At 55.0% G+C, this 17,715-nt stretch overlaps 1 protein-coding gene across 3 annotated transcripts in view; it reads right to left on the bottom strand.

Annotated features, from left to right (window-relative positions):
* NUP210 (nucleoporin 210) overlaps window positions 1–17,384 on the bottom strand; it is an 87,482-nt gene extending 70,098 nt beyond the window's left edge. For all 3 annotated transcript variants that reach the window (XM_062200604.1, XM_062200603.1, XM_062200605.1), the window contains exon 1: window positions 17,197–17,384. In XM_062200604.1, coding sequence (XP_062056588.1) covers window positions 17,197–17,369 — 173 coding nt within the window. In that variant the 5' untranslated portion in view covers window positions 17,370–17,384. The remainder of the gene's footprint in view (window positions 1–17,196) is intronic.
* Between the last annotated feature and the right edge of the window lie 331 nt (window positions 17,385–17,715).

Here is a 17,715-nt window from a genome sequence, read left to right as displayed (position 1 = left end):
TGGGCTGCACTGCAGGGCTGTGCTGAGGCCGGACATGCACCTCAGCTCCTGTCCCAGAGAAACGGAATGCGAGACACATGTGCATCTCCTAACTGCCATTATAATCAAAAACAAACAAGCAAACAACATGAAATTCTTTTTTTAAACAAACTGTTGTTATTGTTGTTAAAGGTGTATCTATTTATCATTTATTTGAAAGGTAGAATTACAGAGAGGAAGAGAGAGTTCTTCGATCTGCTGGTTCACTCCCCAGATGGGCTTAACAGCCAGGGCCGGGCTAGGTGGAAGCCAGGAATCAGGAACTTCTTCCATTTGGGATGCCAGTGTCACAGACAGTACTATGCTACAATGTGGGCCTAAAGACTTTGTTATTAAAAAGTGGTTTTAGGGGGCCGGCACTGTGGTATAGCAGGTAAAGCCGACACCTGTGGTGCCAGCATCCCATATGGGCGCCGGTTGAAGTCCTGGCTGCTCCACTTCCGATCCAGTTTTCTGCTATGGCCTAGGAAAGCAGTAGAAGCTGGCCTAAGTTTTGGGGCCCCTGCACCCGCATGAGAGACCTGGAGGAAGCTCCTGGCTCCTGGCTTTAGATCGGCACAGTTCCAGCCGTTGCAGCTATTTGGAGAGTGAACCAGCGGATGAAGGCCTCTCCTTCTCTGTGTAACTCTTTCAAATAAATAAATAAATATTTTTTCTACCAAAAAAAAAAAAAAAAAAGCAGTTTTAGAGGGGCCAGTATTGTGATGCTGCAGGCTAAGCCACCGTCTGTTATACCATTATCCCATGTCATAGCACAGGTTCAAGTCCCAACTGCTCAGTTTCCAATCCAGCTACTGCACCTGGAGAAGGCAGCAGATGATGGCCCAAATGCTTGGGCCCCTTCACTCATGAGGGAGACCAGGATGGAGCTCCTGGCTTTGGTCCAGTCCCAGCAGTTATGGCCATTTGCAGAGTGAACCAGTGGAGAAATATCTGTGTGTGTATGTGTGTATCTGTCTGTCTCTTTTTCTGTCATTCTGCCTCCCAAATAAATAAATAAATACACCTTTTTAAAAAAATCAGTTTTAGGTGCTAGCAAAACGGAGTGGAAAGTGTGGCATTTCCATGCACTCCTGTCCCCTCCACACGCATGCATGCACGCACACACATACACACACAAGCACACCCTGCCAGAGCGGTTCCCACACTGACATCACCGTCATTCAGCCCGCGTTTCCCCCAGGGCTCCCACTTGGCCTTCTGGTCTATGGGCATGGACAGACGGGTCACATCCTGAAGCCACCATCTCAGTTCTGAGTCACTTCGCTGCCCTAAAAACCCTGTGCTGTCCCCACTCCCCCGTGTGTTTTAAAATCTCTAAGAAGCCACTTTTTTTTTTTTTTTTTTTGACAGGCAGAGTTAGACAGTGAGAGAGAGAGAAAGGTCTTCCTTCCATTGGTTCACCCCCCAAATGGCTGCTACGGCCGGTGCGCTGCGCTGATCTTAAGTCAGGAACCAGGTGCTTCTTCCTGGTCTCCCATGTGGGTGCAGGGCCCAAAGACTTGGGCCATCCTCCACTGCCCTCCCAGGCCACAGCAGAGAGCTGGACCAGAAGAGGAGCGACCGGGACAGAATCTGGCGCCCAACTAGGACTAGAACCCGGGGTGCCGGCGCCGCAGGTGAAGGATTAGCCTAGTGAGTCGCGGCACAGGCCAAGAAGCCACATTTTACCAAGTTCTGGGTTGATGCAACAATGCTGTAATGGGACCCAACACGGCCCAAACGTGACCCTGACCGTGGCACTGCCCAGGCTCTACCTGTTCACAGTCACACTCAGTCTGCTCAGCTTCGACCAAGCTCACAAACCACCCGCACCCACGTTTCTCTCCCACAGCTGGAGAGAGGGACAGCTCTGGGGTCTGCACAACAGCTTCGAGCTCTGTGTTCTCTCCTGTCAGGGTGCTAATCCCACCCAGGAAGCTCAGTGATGGTGACCCAGGCAATCCAGAACAGCAGCAGCCCCCAGCTTCTGAGTCCACCGCCCAGCCCTGGGAGAAGCAAGGGCTTCACCTTTTAACCAACTTCTTAGCCCTCAGGCTGATGATAACAGAACAATAAACCCAGTCTGGAGATAACGCTGGAGAGGGCACACGCGCACACACACACACACATACCACACACTCTCCCTCAGCCAGGGGAAGGAGTGAGCAGCTGAATCCTACTGTACTCTCTTTGCATCAGGACCCTGCATCTCCAGCAGGGGGAGCTCATCCCAACTATGCCCAAGAGGCTGCAGTCCAGGTGGGCTCTTCCATAACCAGGACAAGGATGCTCCTTCTTGGACACACACGGGGGCACCTCTGAGAGCACTGCTTATCCACAGGACAGGGCCATCACTGAGCCTGCCTTCCTCACAGGTGTGCGAACAGCGGCTTTAATGAGGTATACTATGAAAATTAATGGTAAAACTTGTCTTCAAACTGCATTTTTTATTTTGTGTGTCTGTGCGGCTGCAAACAATTGAAATCTCTACTTAGTACAGAGTCGGTCTTCTTTATATCAAGTCAATTAAAAATTAATCTTAATCGAAAATGGAATGGGAAAGGGAGTGGAGGTGGGAGGTCAGGAATGGGGGGAAGAAACACTATATCCCTAAAAACTGTCCATATGAAATGTGTATTCATTAAATAAAAACCTTCGGAAAAAAAGTACATTAGGAAGTGCTGGTAGGAAGAGACCATGGAAGGAAAGGTGTGCACCCAACTCAAATTGAGACTGCCTAGGGTGCAGGGTGGATGGAACCTGGGAAGGGCCATCAGGGGGAGTCCACCCTTCTCTGTAAGCTTTTATTTAAAAACAGCCTAGAAACATATACGTTGTCACAGAGTGGTCAATTCTAATGCCAAGAACCCAGCTATTCCCCACTAACCTTTGTTTTCTTAACATCCCAACTTCTACGTAAAATACTGCCCTACCTCCAGCACTGAATGCAACTCAAGACAACTACTGCTGTGCTCCCATTTGACAGATAAATCAACTGAACCTCAAAAGAAGCAGGGTTGGGGCTGGCACTGTGGCCTAGCAGGTAAAGCCACCACCTGCAGTGCCGGCATCCCATATGGGCGTCGGTTAGAGTCCCAGCTGCTCCACTTCCAGTCCAGCTCTCTGCTGTGGCCTGGGAAAGCAGTGGAAGATGGCTCAAGTGCTTGCGCCCCTGCACTCACGTGGAAGACCCAGAAGAAGCTCCTAGCTTCTGCCTTCGAATTGGCACAGCTCTGGCCTTTGTGGCCACCTGGCGAGTGAACCAGTAGATGAAAGATCTCTCCCCCCACTCCACTTTCTGTCTCTGCCTCTGTCTCTCTGTAACTCTGCCTTTCAAGTAAGTAAAAAACAAAGTGGGGTTGGTTTAAGGCCACACTGGGGCCTATGAGCAGGACATTCTCTGCTGCCGGATACACGGCTGGGCCAGACAGGAGCCCAGGCCTCTGTGGACTGCACCTGCATCTCACGGTACTCCAGGACAGAGGCCCTGGAGATGTGGGCTGGTCCTCTGCTGTGCTGGGAATGCAAGCGCAGGCCCTGTGTGCACAGCTCACGAACATCTCTGCTCCAGGAGAGAAGAATCACCTTGCTGGCACAGGGAGGATGTGGCCAGGCACAGCGGTTCACCAGCCAGCCAGGCAGGGAGGGGCAGGGAGTGCGGGTGGAGATATGGAGGTGACAGCTTGCACTGCTGCAGAGCCAGCAACATCCAGGGACGGTGGCATCTATCAGAAAATGCAAGTGCACTGGGGGTAGGGATGGTTAACTGGATATATCCCCCTGGCTGGGCCAGGGCTCCAGGTGTCTGCTCGAACATTACCCTGGCCATGTGAGGGCGTTAGGGGACGGGGTCAGCACAGAAACCTCAGCACTGAGTACGGCTGCTGCCCTCCCTGGTGTGGGGGTCTTCATCCAGTCAGTGGCACAGGACAAGGCCGAGTCAGAGGGGCTCTACCCTCCCTGCCTGACAGTCTCTGAGCTGGGACATCACTGTGCGGATGCCCTCAGCCACGAGCAGCACCTGCAGCTCTTCCAGCTCTCTAGCAGAGATCTCGGGACTCGCCAGCCTCCACAAGCACGTGTACCCTGGGGCAGTGCAGTGTTTTCCCCGGGGCCCCATTCAATTCTCTCCTCCACTGACATGTGGGGAGAGCTGAGGTGCTAAGATTGAAGGGGCTGCCACTCATGTGCTGTGTGACGCCGAAGGCACGACTTAACCTCTCTGGGCCTCCATAGCTGCATCAGCACAATAGAAACAAAGATGGCACCTACTGCAAGGGGGACAGTCAACGTAAGGCACTCGCCACAGCTCAAATTTAGGGACAGGGAGGCACCACCAAACGGGGTGGGGCTTGTGGTCCCACACTGCTGGGTGTGATTCTGACCACAGGAACTTGGCTCCTTAAAGGAGCAGAGCGAGCATCAGAGAGGTGAAGGAAGCCAGTGAGACATCCCTCATACAGGTCAGAACCACTGTTATCCCCAACCCATGCAGCCATCCTGTTTTTCAGATAGATTTCTGTTGCCATACCAAAGCCAGGATGTTTCTCTTCATTTGGCTAACAGTATTTAAGAATGTCTACTTAACTTACTATTTTTTTTTTAAACTTTTGACGGGGGCCAGATTTCGATCCCAGGGACTGATCTGCCAATCAGGCTACATGTATTTGTGTACAAAAGCCTGTGTTTAGGACTGGGTGGCTTTTCTGAGAAATGGGGGGAGGGGGGAACAGTGTGAGACAGAGTTGATTGCATTTTTCAACCTAACCTGGGAGAGGGAAAGGGAAATCCTCTTTTTTACAATTTTTTTGTTCTGTTTTTCTCTTGTTGTTTCCTCTTAACCTTGAATTTTTACTAATTTCCTCCTAATTTATAATTTTTGTTCCTCGTCTGGGAATTTGAAATCTTAGGGTTTAATGTTACACCAATTTTTCCAGAGTCCAAACCACTTTAATACTAGAACATGGTAAATCTGCAGCTGTTTCAAGCAGCTGGTGGGTTTAAAAAAAAAAAATTTTTTTTTTTGACAGGCAGAGTGGACAGTGAGAGAGACAGAGAGAAAGGTCTTCCTTTGCCGTTGGTTCACCCTCCAATGGCCGCCGCGGTAGGCGCGCTGCGGCCAGCGCACCACGCTGATCCGATGGCAGGAGCCAGGTGCTTCTCCTGGTCTCCCATGGGGTGCAGGGCCCAAGGACTTGGGCCATCCTCCACTGCACTCCCGGGCCACAGCAGAGAGCTGGCCTGGAAGAGGGGCAACCAGGACAGAATCTGGCGCCACAGGCAGAGGATTAGCCTATTGAGCCACAGTGCTGGCTTAAAATGTCTTTAACTGGTACCATTAAATGTTCTGAAAGGTGAATGTAAAATGTGTAAAGTCTGCTTTTTTTTTTTTTAAATAACAATAAACTTTCAAAGAGAAAAAAAAAAGAACCACTGTTATGGCAGCGAAAGACACCCAGCGAAAGACACCCAGCGTTGGTGTGACAGGAGTTCAGTCAGTTCTTTCTCCCAGGACAGACAATGAGGGTGGTGAGCAAAGCAAGTAGAAGTAGATTTGACTGAGAAAGAGGGACTCCTGCTGGCCAGGAGGTCTTCCCAAGGCAGGGGTCCGTCCAGGGCTGAGTACTGAGAGCTCAAACCAGCTCATCAATTCTTATTTATTTATTTATTTATTTATTTGAAAGTCAGAGTTACAGAGAGAGGAGAGGCAGAGAGAAAGAGAGGTCTTCCATCCAATGGTTCTCCCCAGTTGGCTGCAGCGGCCGGAGCCGTGCTGATCCGAAGCCAGGAGCTTCTTCCGGTCTCCCACGTGGGTGCAGGGGCCCAAGGACCTGGGCCATCTTCCACTGCTTTCCCAGGCCATAGCAGAGAGCTGGATCAGAAGTGGAGCAGCCGGGACATAAACTGGCACCCCTATGGGATGCCGTTGCTTCAGGCCAGGGTGTTAACCCGCTGCCCCACAGCGCTGGCCCTGTGCTCATCAATTCTTCTACATAGTTCCAACACGTCAGGGCCCTGCTTTGCTTTTTTGTCTATTGCATAGCGGTCACAGTTCCTGACCAGTTACCAAACGCTACAGCGCTGACCACTTGGGAGATGTGACAGCTGAGAAGTGCAGGTGAGTAGACCACTGCAGGCAGGCTGCGTCTACCTGATGTGCTGCTCTGTGGTGTCCTGCTCTGACGCCAGAGCCAAGTTTCCCATGGGGTTACCTACGGGTGTGGTGTAGGACCCACTGTGTTCCCTACCAATCTTTCCATTTGCTTGTGGAAATGTCTTTTGTTTAATCTGTGCATGGCAGGTTTCACACACACACCTGGTTCCTTATTCCTCACTACCTATTCACCCTTCTAACACCTCATGTTAGCAAGGACGGACAGCAAAGGGAACCCCCTGCCCACTGCTGGTGGGAATGCACGTTAGTTCAGCCACTGTGGGAAATAGCACAGAGGGTCCTCAAAATGCTAACAGCGGAGCCCCCACAGATCCAGCGATCCCAGCACTGGGTGTCTATCCACGGAGAGAAAAGCAGTGTGCTGAGACAGCTGCTCTCCCAGGTTCAGCCACAACAGCTGGGACACAGAAACCACTGGTGTCCATCCACAGACGATGCACAGGGGCACGTGCTGTGCTACACGATGGAATCCTGTCCGTTCGCCTCAGCACAGATGAAGCCAGAGAAGATCACACAAGGTCAAACACACCAGGCACAGAAGGATCGACAACGCATGATCATGCTCAGCTCAATCTAAACAAGCGGATCCCCCAGAGCAGCGAGTGGAGCGGTGGTAACCAGCAGTGACAGTGGTCAGCAGAGAGGGGACAACGGGAGGCACTGAGGAAAGGACACAGAATTACAGTAAGACGGGAGGACTCTTTTAAAGATTTATTTATTTGCTTGAAAGGCAGAGTTACAGAGAGACAGAGGCAGAGAGAGATAGAGAGTGTCTTCTGTCTGCTGGTTCACTCCCCTAATGGCCGCAGTGGCTGAAGCTGGACCAATCCAAAGCCAGGAGCCAGGAACTTCTGGGTCTCCCACGTAGGTGCAGGGGCCCAAGCACTTGGGCCATCTTCCATTGCTTTCCTAGGCCAAAGCAGAGAGCTGGATAGGAAGCGGAGCAGCCAGGACTCGAATCAGTACTCACAAGGGATTCCAGTGCTGCAGGTTGTTGCTTTACCCACTATTCCACAGCACCAGCCACAGAGGGAATCATTTAAAACTATGTCCTTAGTAGGCAAATATACCAACAGGAAATAGAAAAGTGACTGTGTGGGTATGGGAGTAGAGAGGGAGGCTGGGGGCAGAGGAGAGACACAGAATGGCCACCAATGGCCCTGGCATTTCCTGGGATGGACGGTGGTGGTGGGTGCTTATCTCTAAGAGCACACTAATCCCACTGCAGCACACACTTCCACCGGGTCAAACACACGAGGCCTAGGTTATAACACAGTGCAGCTGGGCTTATTTAAGTAACGAAAGGAGGAAGTGCAGTTCCTTCCCCATTGTGGTCATTTGCACTTGAACCTGTCCCCTTCCTGCCTGAATGAAGCCCCCATGCCGCCTAACCACCCACATGCTGGGAGCTACAAGCACGGGTTCAGGTGCTGGGACATGGCTACACCACTGACCACACGGGACCCCTCCAAGGCGACCCATCCCGCCTCCACTTATGCTGTTCCCCTCCCCTTCCCGCCTGGGCCCATCCTGCCCCACCCTCAGGGTTTCTGGCAAACCCACCTGGCCCCCTGCCCCAAGGCCAGGCAACTGAGGCTCCCTAGAGTCTCTGGTGGTTCACTGAATCCACATCCGCTGGGTGGTTTGTGGTGTTCTAGACCCTGTTCTCAGCGTCAGGGACAAAATCAGGTGCGAATTTCCTGTGCACCCCCACCTTCATGGAGCCAGCACGTTGGTCAGGGCACAACAAGAATAACTCAAAGGGCAGCTGAGTGAAAAGGGCACTTGGACAAACAGGGAGCATGGAAGGGGAGGGCTGCAACGTTGAGCAGCTCAGAGAACATGGGTGAAGCGGGTGCTGTGCCCCAGAGGGGAGGCGGGCGTGGGCGGTTTCCATGAATGGGTGACGGATGCCCTTCACCCACTGAGACAGACACGTGGCTGCTCTTTCTTACACTGATTTAACCCAACTTTGCTTTCCTGGGCTATAACCCACTGTCCTTGTGACGTCCTCCTGCATTGTAAGTGCCAGTGTTTTGCTAAGGGACTCTGTATTTAGGGCCCCTGGTTTTCTCGCCCGCCTGATGTTTGAGTCTAGTCGGCACTCAGCCCAATGGTGGCCTCACAGAGGCTGGGTGAGGAAGTGACAGTTCCTTCCCTCTCCCTTCTGGCTTCCTTAAATGCTGCACAGAAATGACAGGTGAGCCCACCTGGCTTGGCATTCTCTTGATGAGAAGGTTTTTCAGGACACACATGGTTTTTCCAAATATGCCAAGTGGAACAGAAGGCACTGAGGCACCTTGCCAAGTGTTCCGAGGGCTGTCTCAGCATTCTGCACAACGACAACCCAGGTGTACCCACCTGACAGCTGGGAGGCTGAGCGAGGGTGGTCACGAGGCCACCCTATCTCCCTTCCCCTCTGCATCCTCCCTGACCACACCCACGTCCTTGCAGGCCACACCTCCTCAGGCCTCCTGGCCACCCACGGGGCAGCCACAGGGCTTGTCGTTCCCACACTGGATGTGTGTGGAGTCTGGGCCACCCCAGTCTCCTGCCACCTCCTACACACCTGCCCCCAGAATGTTTACGACCTCCTCACATCCTACATTGAAAACGGCATCACGAGGTGGGGAGGCTTTGTGGCCTTATAATAAAGGGCATCCCCTGGGCCTGCGCTGTGGCATAGCGCATAAAGTCACTGCCTGCAATGCCAGCATCCCATATGGGCACCAATTTGAGTTCCAGCTGCTCCACTTCTGATCCAGCTCTCTGCTATGGCCTGGGAAAGCAGTGGAAGATGGCCCAAGTCCTTGGACCCTGCACCCACATGGGAGACCCAGAGGAAGCTTCTGGCTCCTGGCTTCAGATCAGTGCAGCTCTGGCCATTGCAGCCAACTGGGGAGTGATGGAAGACCTCTCTCTCTCTCTCTCTCTCTCTCTCTCTCTGCCTCTCCTCTCCGTAACTCTGTCAAATAAATAATCTTTAAAAAAAAAAAAGGACCCCCAAGAACTGCTTATCCCTTCCTGCACAGCACCAACATGGCAACGAATCTGCAACCTGCACCCGAGAAGAGAGTCCTCACCAAGCGCCCGCTATGCCAGCCCCCCGTCTCAGACCTGCAGCTCCCGGAGCTGCCAGGAACACGTCTAATGCACCCAGCAATGGTACTTGGTCAGCGCAGCCTGAATGCACCAAGGCCACTTCCTCCCCACTCTCAGTCCGTGGAAGCCTGGAGGGCTTACACCTCCTCTGGAAACAGGGAGGCCCAGGGCAGGGGCCAGGCCACAGAGGGCAGCTCAGACTCAAGGACGTGCCCAAAAACGAGCGCAGCCACAAGTGCCGTGACTGAGGCCCCACTGGCCTTCAACCTGGGAGGCTATCAGGCAGCATCCCGATCCTGCTACCCAGGGGAGTACATGGCCAAGGTCAAGATGCAAAGAGGGAGGAGCCGAGTCCCAGCGACCTCACGTTAGCTCCTGCAGCACCAAAGCCAGACACGAGTTCTGTGTGGCCTTGTCCCCATCAGGAGCCCAAAGAGCATGACCTTGTCTTCCTGTAGCCGATTTGGTTTGGCCTTCCTATCACAGCAGTTCAAAGAGGCTGCAAGACCCCAACCCCAACTGAGTTCCTTAAGCTTTAACACTGTTTTATTCAGATCACAAGTGCTATATGTGTGTTTAATCTTTACTTATTTGAGAGGTAGAAAGAGAGACACAGCTCCCACCTGCTGGCTCACTCACCCAAATGCCCACAATAGTTGGGGTTGGGCCAGGCCAAAGCCAGGAGAATGGAACTTTATCAGGGTCTCCCCTGTGAATGGTTGAGACCTAACTACTTAAGCTATCACCTGCCACCTCCCAGGAAGCTGGAAAGGAAGTGGAGGTGGGACTGGAATCCAGACAATCCAATATGGGATGCGGACCTCCCAAATGATATCTTAACTGCTAAGCCATATGCCCGACCCTGGTACTATATTTAAAACTAGCAGCTGGCCAGCGCCGCACCTCACTAGGCTAATCCTCCGCCTGCGGCACCGGCACCCCGGGTTCTAGTCCCAGTTGGGGCACTGGATTCTGTCCTGGTTGCTCCTCTTCCAGTCCAGCTCTCTGCTGTGGCGCAGGAGGGCAGTGGAGGATGGCCCAGGTCCTTGGGCCCTGTACCCGCATGGAAGACCAGGAAGAAGCACCTGTCTCCTGGCTTCGGATCAGCGTAGCGCGCCGGCCGCAACACGCCGACTGCAGCAGCCACTTAGGGGGTGAACCAACGGAAAAAAGACCTTTCTCTCTGTCTCTATCTCTCTCACTGTCTAACTCTGCATGTCCCAAAAAAAAAAAAAAAAAAAAAAAACTAGCAGCAGTAACCATCACTCCTACCGTGTCAAGCACACAGTGAAACACAACCTGAGCACTCCATTTGCCTCGCAGCAATCCTGTAAGACCCCCAGCGATATACAAGGAAACCTGTACTGCACATGAAGTGACCTGCCTAAGGCCACATCCCTTGACAAGGGGCTCAGGGTTGTCAGGCTCTGGAACCCTGGTCTGCACCAGACCTTGTTTCTCTGTGCTAGTGCTGGGAGGTTAGAGGCCTCCCACCCCTCCTGTGCAGCCCACAGGAGGGGCTGGGTGCAGACCTGGGCAGAGGCAGCCTTGCCCTGCACATGTCTCGACCCCGCCTCCTCATGTATCAGCATCGTTAAACAGGTCACTGACTTGGCAAAAACCCTGTGGAGGGGCCCTGGTAGAGCAGTGTCGGCTGCTGAGAAGCACCCGCATGCTCCCTTCCGCACCGAGGCCTGGGCACAACTCTGAGGCAAGCAGTCTAATTCTGAGCACGGCTCTGCTTGGGAGGGTGGGGTGCGGCTGCTGGCCTGGGACCTCCTTTGTGGAGTGGAAAGTCACAGCCACTAAAGGTGGTTTTGTTTGTGTCTTTGTTCTCAGGGTCAGGTGGGGAATGACACGCAAAGGAGCAACAGAAAATTGGTTCTGTGGTTTGGGTTCCTCTGCTCCCCACTACCACACACACGTGTGCACACACATGCAACAAGGGGCGACGTGGGAGCCTCTGCCCCTGGCTCCAGTCTGTGTGCCACCTGCCCAGGCCTGTCATCTCCAGGTACTATTTGTTTCCTTTTCTTACCTTTTTCTTTGAAATAGATTCTCCGTTACTCAAACACTCCTTGCCTAGGAAAGCTTACAGATGAGCGCAAACGGAAAACTCCCAGGGAGCTGGGGTGCGGTTGGGGTGGCGGGGGGGACACTGCTGCACAAACACTCTGGGCCCAATCTGCCCACCCCCTGGGAGGACGCGCAGTGACCAAGTACTAACCAAAATGGGGCCACGTTGCCGGGACACAGAGCAGGAGGGAACGGGGAGGGGCTGTCGAACGTTGAAGGGGGCCAGGGTTTCGGTTTCACAAGACTTGAGTCCCGCCATGGACAGCGGTGATAGCTGCACAACACCGCAGATGTGCCTACCACCACGGAGCTCCACACCTAGCAAAAAAACTGACCATAAGAGGGTCACTTTTATGTTCAAACTTAAAAGAAAAAAATATGTAAACAACATATATTGGCACCGAAGGAAACTTCGATCTTGAGAAAAGTCTGATGGACGGAGAGCAAATCTCGGGAGAGGGGCAGAAGGCCTGGCTGGGTCCCTTTGAGGAGCTGCTCCCCACTCCCCACAAACGGGAGCAGGAGGCGGGCAGGCAACAAGAGAAGCCGGGGATACTTCACCATCAGCCAAAAAGTAACAGTGGGGAAAAACAGAAGTGAGAGTTGTGCAAAAGAACTGGGGGCTGGGGGACAATGCAGTGCCCTCTCCATGCCCCTGCAGGGCCCAGCCCACACAGCACAGACAGGGCCTGCATCACCAAATCTATGCTGAGGGGCTGCAAGAGCATAGGCGGAACAGGGCACCCACAAAGGAACAGGAAGGAAACACCCCTCCAGGGCTCTGCTAAAGGCTGTCGCTCTGTCCTGCCTTACGGAGGCACAGCTACATGCAGCCCTGGGGGGCAGGGAGCAGCAGCCGGGAGAGTAAGGCCTAGAAAGCCAGGCCCAGTCCTGCTCCACTCAACACCTGACCCCACCACCCTCTTCCTATCTCCTAACCATAGCCCACAAGCTCCCATGTGGCCAGACCTCTGCCAACCTCTCTAACCTCCCTGCACCCTTGCCCTCACCACGAATGCCTCTTTGTGCTTTTTTTTTTTTTTTTGGACAGGCAGAATGGATAGTGAGAGAGAGAGACAGAGAGGAAGGTCTTCCTTTTTGCCGTTGGTTCACCCTCCAATGGCAGCTGTGGACAGTGCATCTCGCTGATCCGAAGCCAGGAGCCACGTGCTTCTCCTGGTCTCCCTTGCGGGTGCAGGGCCCAAGCACTTGGGCCATCCTCCACTGCCTTCCCGGGCCATAGCAGAGAGCTGGCCTGGAAGAGGGGCAACCGGGACAGAATCCGGCACCCCAACTGGGACTAGAACCTGGTGTGCCAGCGCCGCAAGGCAGAGGATTAGCCTGTTAAGCCACGGCGCCAGCCTCTTTGTGCTCTTACAACAAGCTCAGACTCTCCACAGGGCCTGGGCACCTGCCATACTTTCCAGCTAGACCCCATTCAAGTCCCAGCTCAACTCCAAAGAGACTTGCCCTGCAAACCCCAAACAAAAACGCATGCCACCTCCTGCAATCCTCATCTCAAAATCTACTTCCTCCCCAGACTTACTCTGTGTCAAGTGCATCCATTTATCCTTTCTTAACTATTTAACTCCTGCTATCAACTCCAAGGGCCAGTGAGGAGGGAAACACCCACTCCTTCACTGTCATGGCCTCAGTCTTCAAACGGTGGAGGGGAGGGTCCGAAGAGTCACACGCACTTGTCACCTGTTTACTAAGTGACTCTGCGGCCCTCACTTGTGAAATCCACATTCCCCAACAGTGTTTGGCCCTGCAGCACTCAGGCAGGACAGGCTTTCACTGCCCTAGGCCCTACCACCACCTGTCACGAATGGCCCAGACCAAAATCTACGATTCTGAGACCCCTGGCAGAGGGAGTAGGAGAGAGATTCGGTCTTAGGAAGAATACACAACACGGGGGTGAGGGGGAAACCGCCTGCACAGAGGGCCTGAAAGATAAGTAAGGGTCAGGAAAGGCAAATGATTGGGCTGCAGAAGTTGTAAACAGGTAGGCAACTAGTTGAGTTCATCTTGCTTTTTGCTGTTGAGCTTCTACTTTGTAAAGTGTTGATTTTGATTTGCGGAAGGGTTTTCCTGAGGCCTGACTGCCTCCCTGTCCAGCTTCCAGCCTAGGAACTGTTTGTGTCTCCTTCCGAGGCCGAGCCCCTGGGCACTGCACCAGGCCACAAGGCCAGGTGGTGCTCTGACCCACAGAGGGCTCTCCAGCCTCACTTGACAGAGGACAGCAAGGGGGCTGGCTGGCTGCTTCTTCCTGGCACTGGGGCCAGCAGAGGAACACGAGGTATTTGTAACCCAAGGCGGTGCTGGCCTCTGACTGCCAGAGCCACAGGTCAGTCAAGACAGACGGACAGGGGGTCTTTCGTGCCCTGATTCCCTCAGCGTCACCAGAGCTGCTTAGAATCTGGCACACCCCCAGGACCAGGTTCCCAGTGCATTGGCCCTCATTTTCCATGGCTCAACAAAGGACTTCTACTTGCCTGCCTAACAGCCCCTACTCCAGTGGCCGAGATGGCCCCTGCTCATCTGAGAGCAGGTGCACCCCAGTTCAGAACAAGCGTGACAAACATGGCAGGCAGGGGGAGTGACAGCTCCGGGCTGACAACAGGACACTCCACCCAGAGCCCAGGAGGTTGCACAACACCCCCCTGCCTCCAGGTTCAGCCAATGGCTGGTTGAGAGCGAGCAAAAACAAAAACAACAACAAAAAAAACCTCAAAAGCTTGGTCCTACCTTTCCTTTAGGCAGGACAACCTGCAGTGCAATTTGACCCCAGAGACAGGTGCTTGCTCCCCTCCTCCCCCTCCCCTGCTTCCCAGCAAGCACAGGGCAAAGGGATCCTGTCCTGGGCTCTACTTCTGGGAAACCAGGCTGCTCAGAAGCCACAACACGCTGGGACTCCGAATGCAGGGCAAAGAAAAAAATGCATGGCGCCGCCTCTCCCCAGCAGAGCCCAAAAAACACTGGAAACACGGGGAGGTCTTGAAGCAGCAGAGAGGTACTTGGGCTTTGATGGCAGCTGGCAGCTGGTGGAAGATGCAATTCAGAGGCCAAAAGCAGGTCTGAGGCAATGCAAGGACAGAGCTGCAAGGGGGGAAAGTCAAGACCTACAAGGACTGTGGCAGGGTCTCCTTTCTCGGTTTGCCCAGCTTTCCCTGTACTACTTTGTATTGAAAAAGATACCTTTCAAAGGAACCAATAAAATATACTTTATGAAGCACTTTCAAAAACACATAAAACATCTAAGAATCAGGAAGGTCTGGAACAACAAGCTCTACTGGCTGGATGCAACTGCAGGTGTTCAATTTGAGTCTGGCGTCCCCAGGTCTCATGGGGCAGGGAAGGCCCAACCCAGTCCCTGTCACACTCCCACCTCCTGCGGCTCAGGCTTCCCTGGGGCAGACATGATGACTGCCAGGGCTTCCCCGGCCCTAGAGCTGTCCAGTGATTTGATGCAATCAAGTCAAGAAACAGAAGAGTGAACTTGAAGCTCAGGCAGGCAGTGATTTCAATACCCTGGGCGCTCAGCAGCCAGCTCCACGGATGGGTGAAAATTGCATGTCAGAGCTCAGAGAGCTGAAGATGAGCCCCTTGGATGAAGAGGCGGTTTCTTCCGAGGCTTAGACCGTGGCTCTGTGGCTTGGGAAAAGATGCCGGCTCCTCGTGCCTCCTGAGGAAGATCTTTAAAACTAAAACAATACAGGACCACGCCAGGAATGACGGAATGCTTTCCTGTGAAGCGGAGGGGAAATTGCAACCAGCAGTCATCTGAGAAGACCACAAAGTCAGGCGTCTGCAACAGAGGCTGCGGATCAGACACCAGGCGAGGTCTGAGGTCCTTAGCTCTTCCCTGGTGCACTGGACATTAGGGGCGTGTTTTCCTCTTCCTCCTACGAGTAAACTCAAATCCGCCAACATCCATCATCAGCTCCTCTCAGAAAAGAAAATGCACTTAGAAGGGGGAAAAAAATTGTTATTTTACAAACAGTACAGCCACAGGATCTCAGAGGAAGCAGCGCACAAGTAGGTCCACAGGGATTCACTTGAAGCCAGCTGCCTGTACTAACCAGCTTCCTCTTTTGTGTCCGTATATCAAAACAGACAACTTCAACCAGAGAATCAGCACGTGTGTCCTCCAGGGCGTAAGCGAACAGTTGATCCTCCCCACCACGCAAAGGCCATGGGCAGGGCCAGGACACAGACCTCACGAAGGCCAAGGTCAGCCAGAGCATCAAGAACTCCAAACACCAGGGGCTCACTCAACACACTTCTTTCAGAAGGCGAACTTTCTAAAATCCAACAGGAACAGCCAGCTCTGTGGTCTAGCAGGCTAAGCCTCTGCCTGCAGCATCAGCATCCCATATTGTCCCCGACCCGTGCCTGGCTCCTCCTAGTCTGATCCAGCTCCCTGCTTATAGCCTGGGAAAGCAGTGAAAGCTGGCCCAAGAGCTTGGGCCTATGCAACTTCCAGGGAGACCCAGAAGAAGCTCCTGGCTTCAGACTGGCCCGGCTCCATACCTTGAGACTATTTGGGAAGTGAATCAGCAGATGGAAGACCTCTCTCTGCCTTTCCCTGTCTGTAACTCTGCCTCTAAAATAAACATATAAAATCATTTAAAAAGTAAACAAAATGTAAAATTCAATGGGCACAAGGGAAAGTAACAGAAAATGCTGGTCCAGGCCCTGGGCAGCACGCTGATGTGGGTGCAGCCTGATGTCCCTACACACTTAGAACACACTCGCCTTGCACCCTACTGGGGTGGGAAGACGAAGAAGGCAGCCAAAGTGCGCAAGGAGGGCGCGGCAGGAAGGGTTCTTTCACCTCCAGCAGGGCGCGTGCTGAGGCAAGGGTGAGGCCTGGGTGCCACCCACTGAAACCTCCAACCTGCTTCAGGCGGCTCTGCATCACCCTCTTCGGGGCCCAGCCCGGGTCCCCTAGAGTTGAGGAGGGCTGGCAGTCAGAGGCCTCTAACTGCATTCCTCGCTGGGGTTCCACAGGCCAAATTCACTCGACTCCAGAGCTCCCCCAGAAGGGAGCAGAAAAGCAACCGAGTCGCGCACCTAGGCAGACCCCACCAACCATTCCCTGGCCTCGCCCCTCCCATCTGTACAACGGGCCTCCCGAGGTTCCACCAAACACCCTTCAGCTGAACTGGAACGATTCACCGCCTTCCACATCCACAAGCCACTGATCACACCAGACGCGCGCCCGGGCCCGAGTCCCGAGTCACAGACACTGCGGAAACCCGAGTCCCCAGGCTAGGGCTTGGCAGGGACCTGACAACCTGCCCCTGCCACCTGGACGGAAGGGAAAGTAAGACCCCGGTGCCTCCCTTTCGATTCAAGGCCAGGAGGCCCTGTTCCCAAGTCAGCCCCATCAGGGGCCCCTTCGTCCGCACAAGTTGTGAATGCGCAGGCCGCAGCCGCCAGGCCGCCTCCCATTGCAGTAGCGCCCAGGCCCGGCGGCGCCATGCGCAGTGGCGGCGACCCGCGCGCACGCCGCCAGGTCATGCGCGACCCGCGGCAGCCCGAGCGGCGGTGGAAGCCGCCGCCGGCAGGCCAGTGCCCCTGTGCGCGCTCGCTGCGCACCTGCCGGCCCCGCCAGCCCCGCGGCGCCAGCCCGGGCCTGAAGGCCGCGCGCCGGGGGGCCGCCCGGGACCTATCCCCACCCCCCGCCCCGGCAGCCGCCGGCCTCACCGCGCCGGCGCACCTGCAGCACGCGCCAGCCGGGCCGACCCGGCGCTGGGGCCCAGCCCGGCCCACGAGCGCCTCCCTCCCCGGCCCGCCCCGCCGGCCGGGCGCCTCACCAGCGGTAGCAGCCCTCGGAGGCCTCCAGGGTGAAGTTCACGCGCGTGGACCGCGTGAAGGGCAGCAGCACTTTGGGGATGTTGAGCTTGGCTGCTGCGGGGATGGGGCCCAGCGCCAACAGCACTGCGAGCGTGAGCAGCGGCCGCGGACACCCCCCGCCCCACGCCGCCATCCTCGCCGCGCTTCACCTCCGGCGACCCGGCCGCCCGCCCGCGCGCTCCCCCGCGCGTCCTCGGTCCCCGCCCGCGCCGGGCCGGCAGGTAATAAGCGCGGGAGCGAGGGGGCGGGGCGTGGGCTGTTAGGGCCACTTCCTGGGCCCCGCGGGCCGAGCGCGGGAACTGGAGGGGGCCGAGCCTGCAGCGACCCCACCCCCGGCCTCAAGCCCGCACGCCCCGGGACGCACCGAGCTCGCCGCGGGACACAGGGTGGGGGTGGGGCACGGCGCGCGCCTGCGGTGGTGGGGAGGGCTGAGTGCGCGCTCCCAGGGACGCCCGCGCAGATCTCCGGTCGCACGCCTG

The sequence above is a fragment of the Lepus europaeus genome, chromosome 9, assembly GCF_033115175.1.
Source record: "Lepus europaeus isolate LE1 chromosome 9, mLepTim1.pri, whole genome shotgun sequence".
Lineage (NCBI taxonomy): Eukaryota > Metazoa > Chordata > Mammalia > Lagomorpha > Leporidae > Lepus > Lepus europaeus.
The sequence above is the reverse complement of the archived record's forward strand: the minus strand, read 5'-3'. Positions and strand labels throughout refer to the sequence as shown.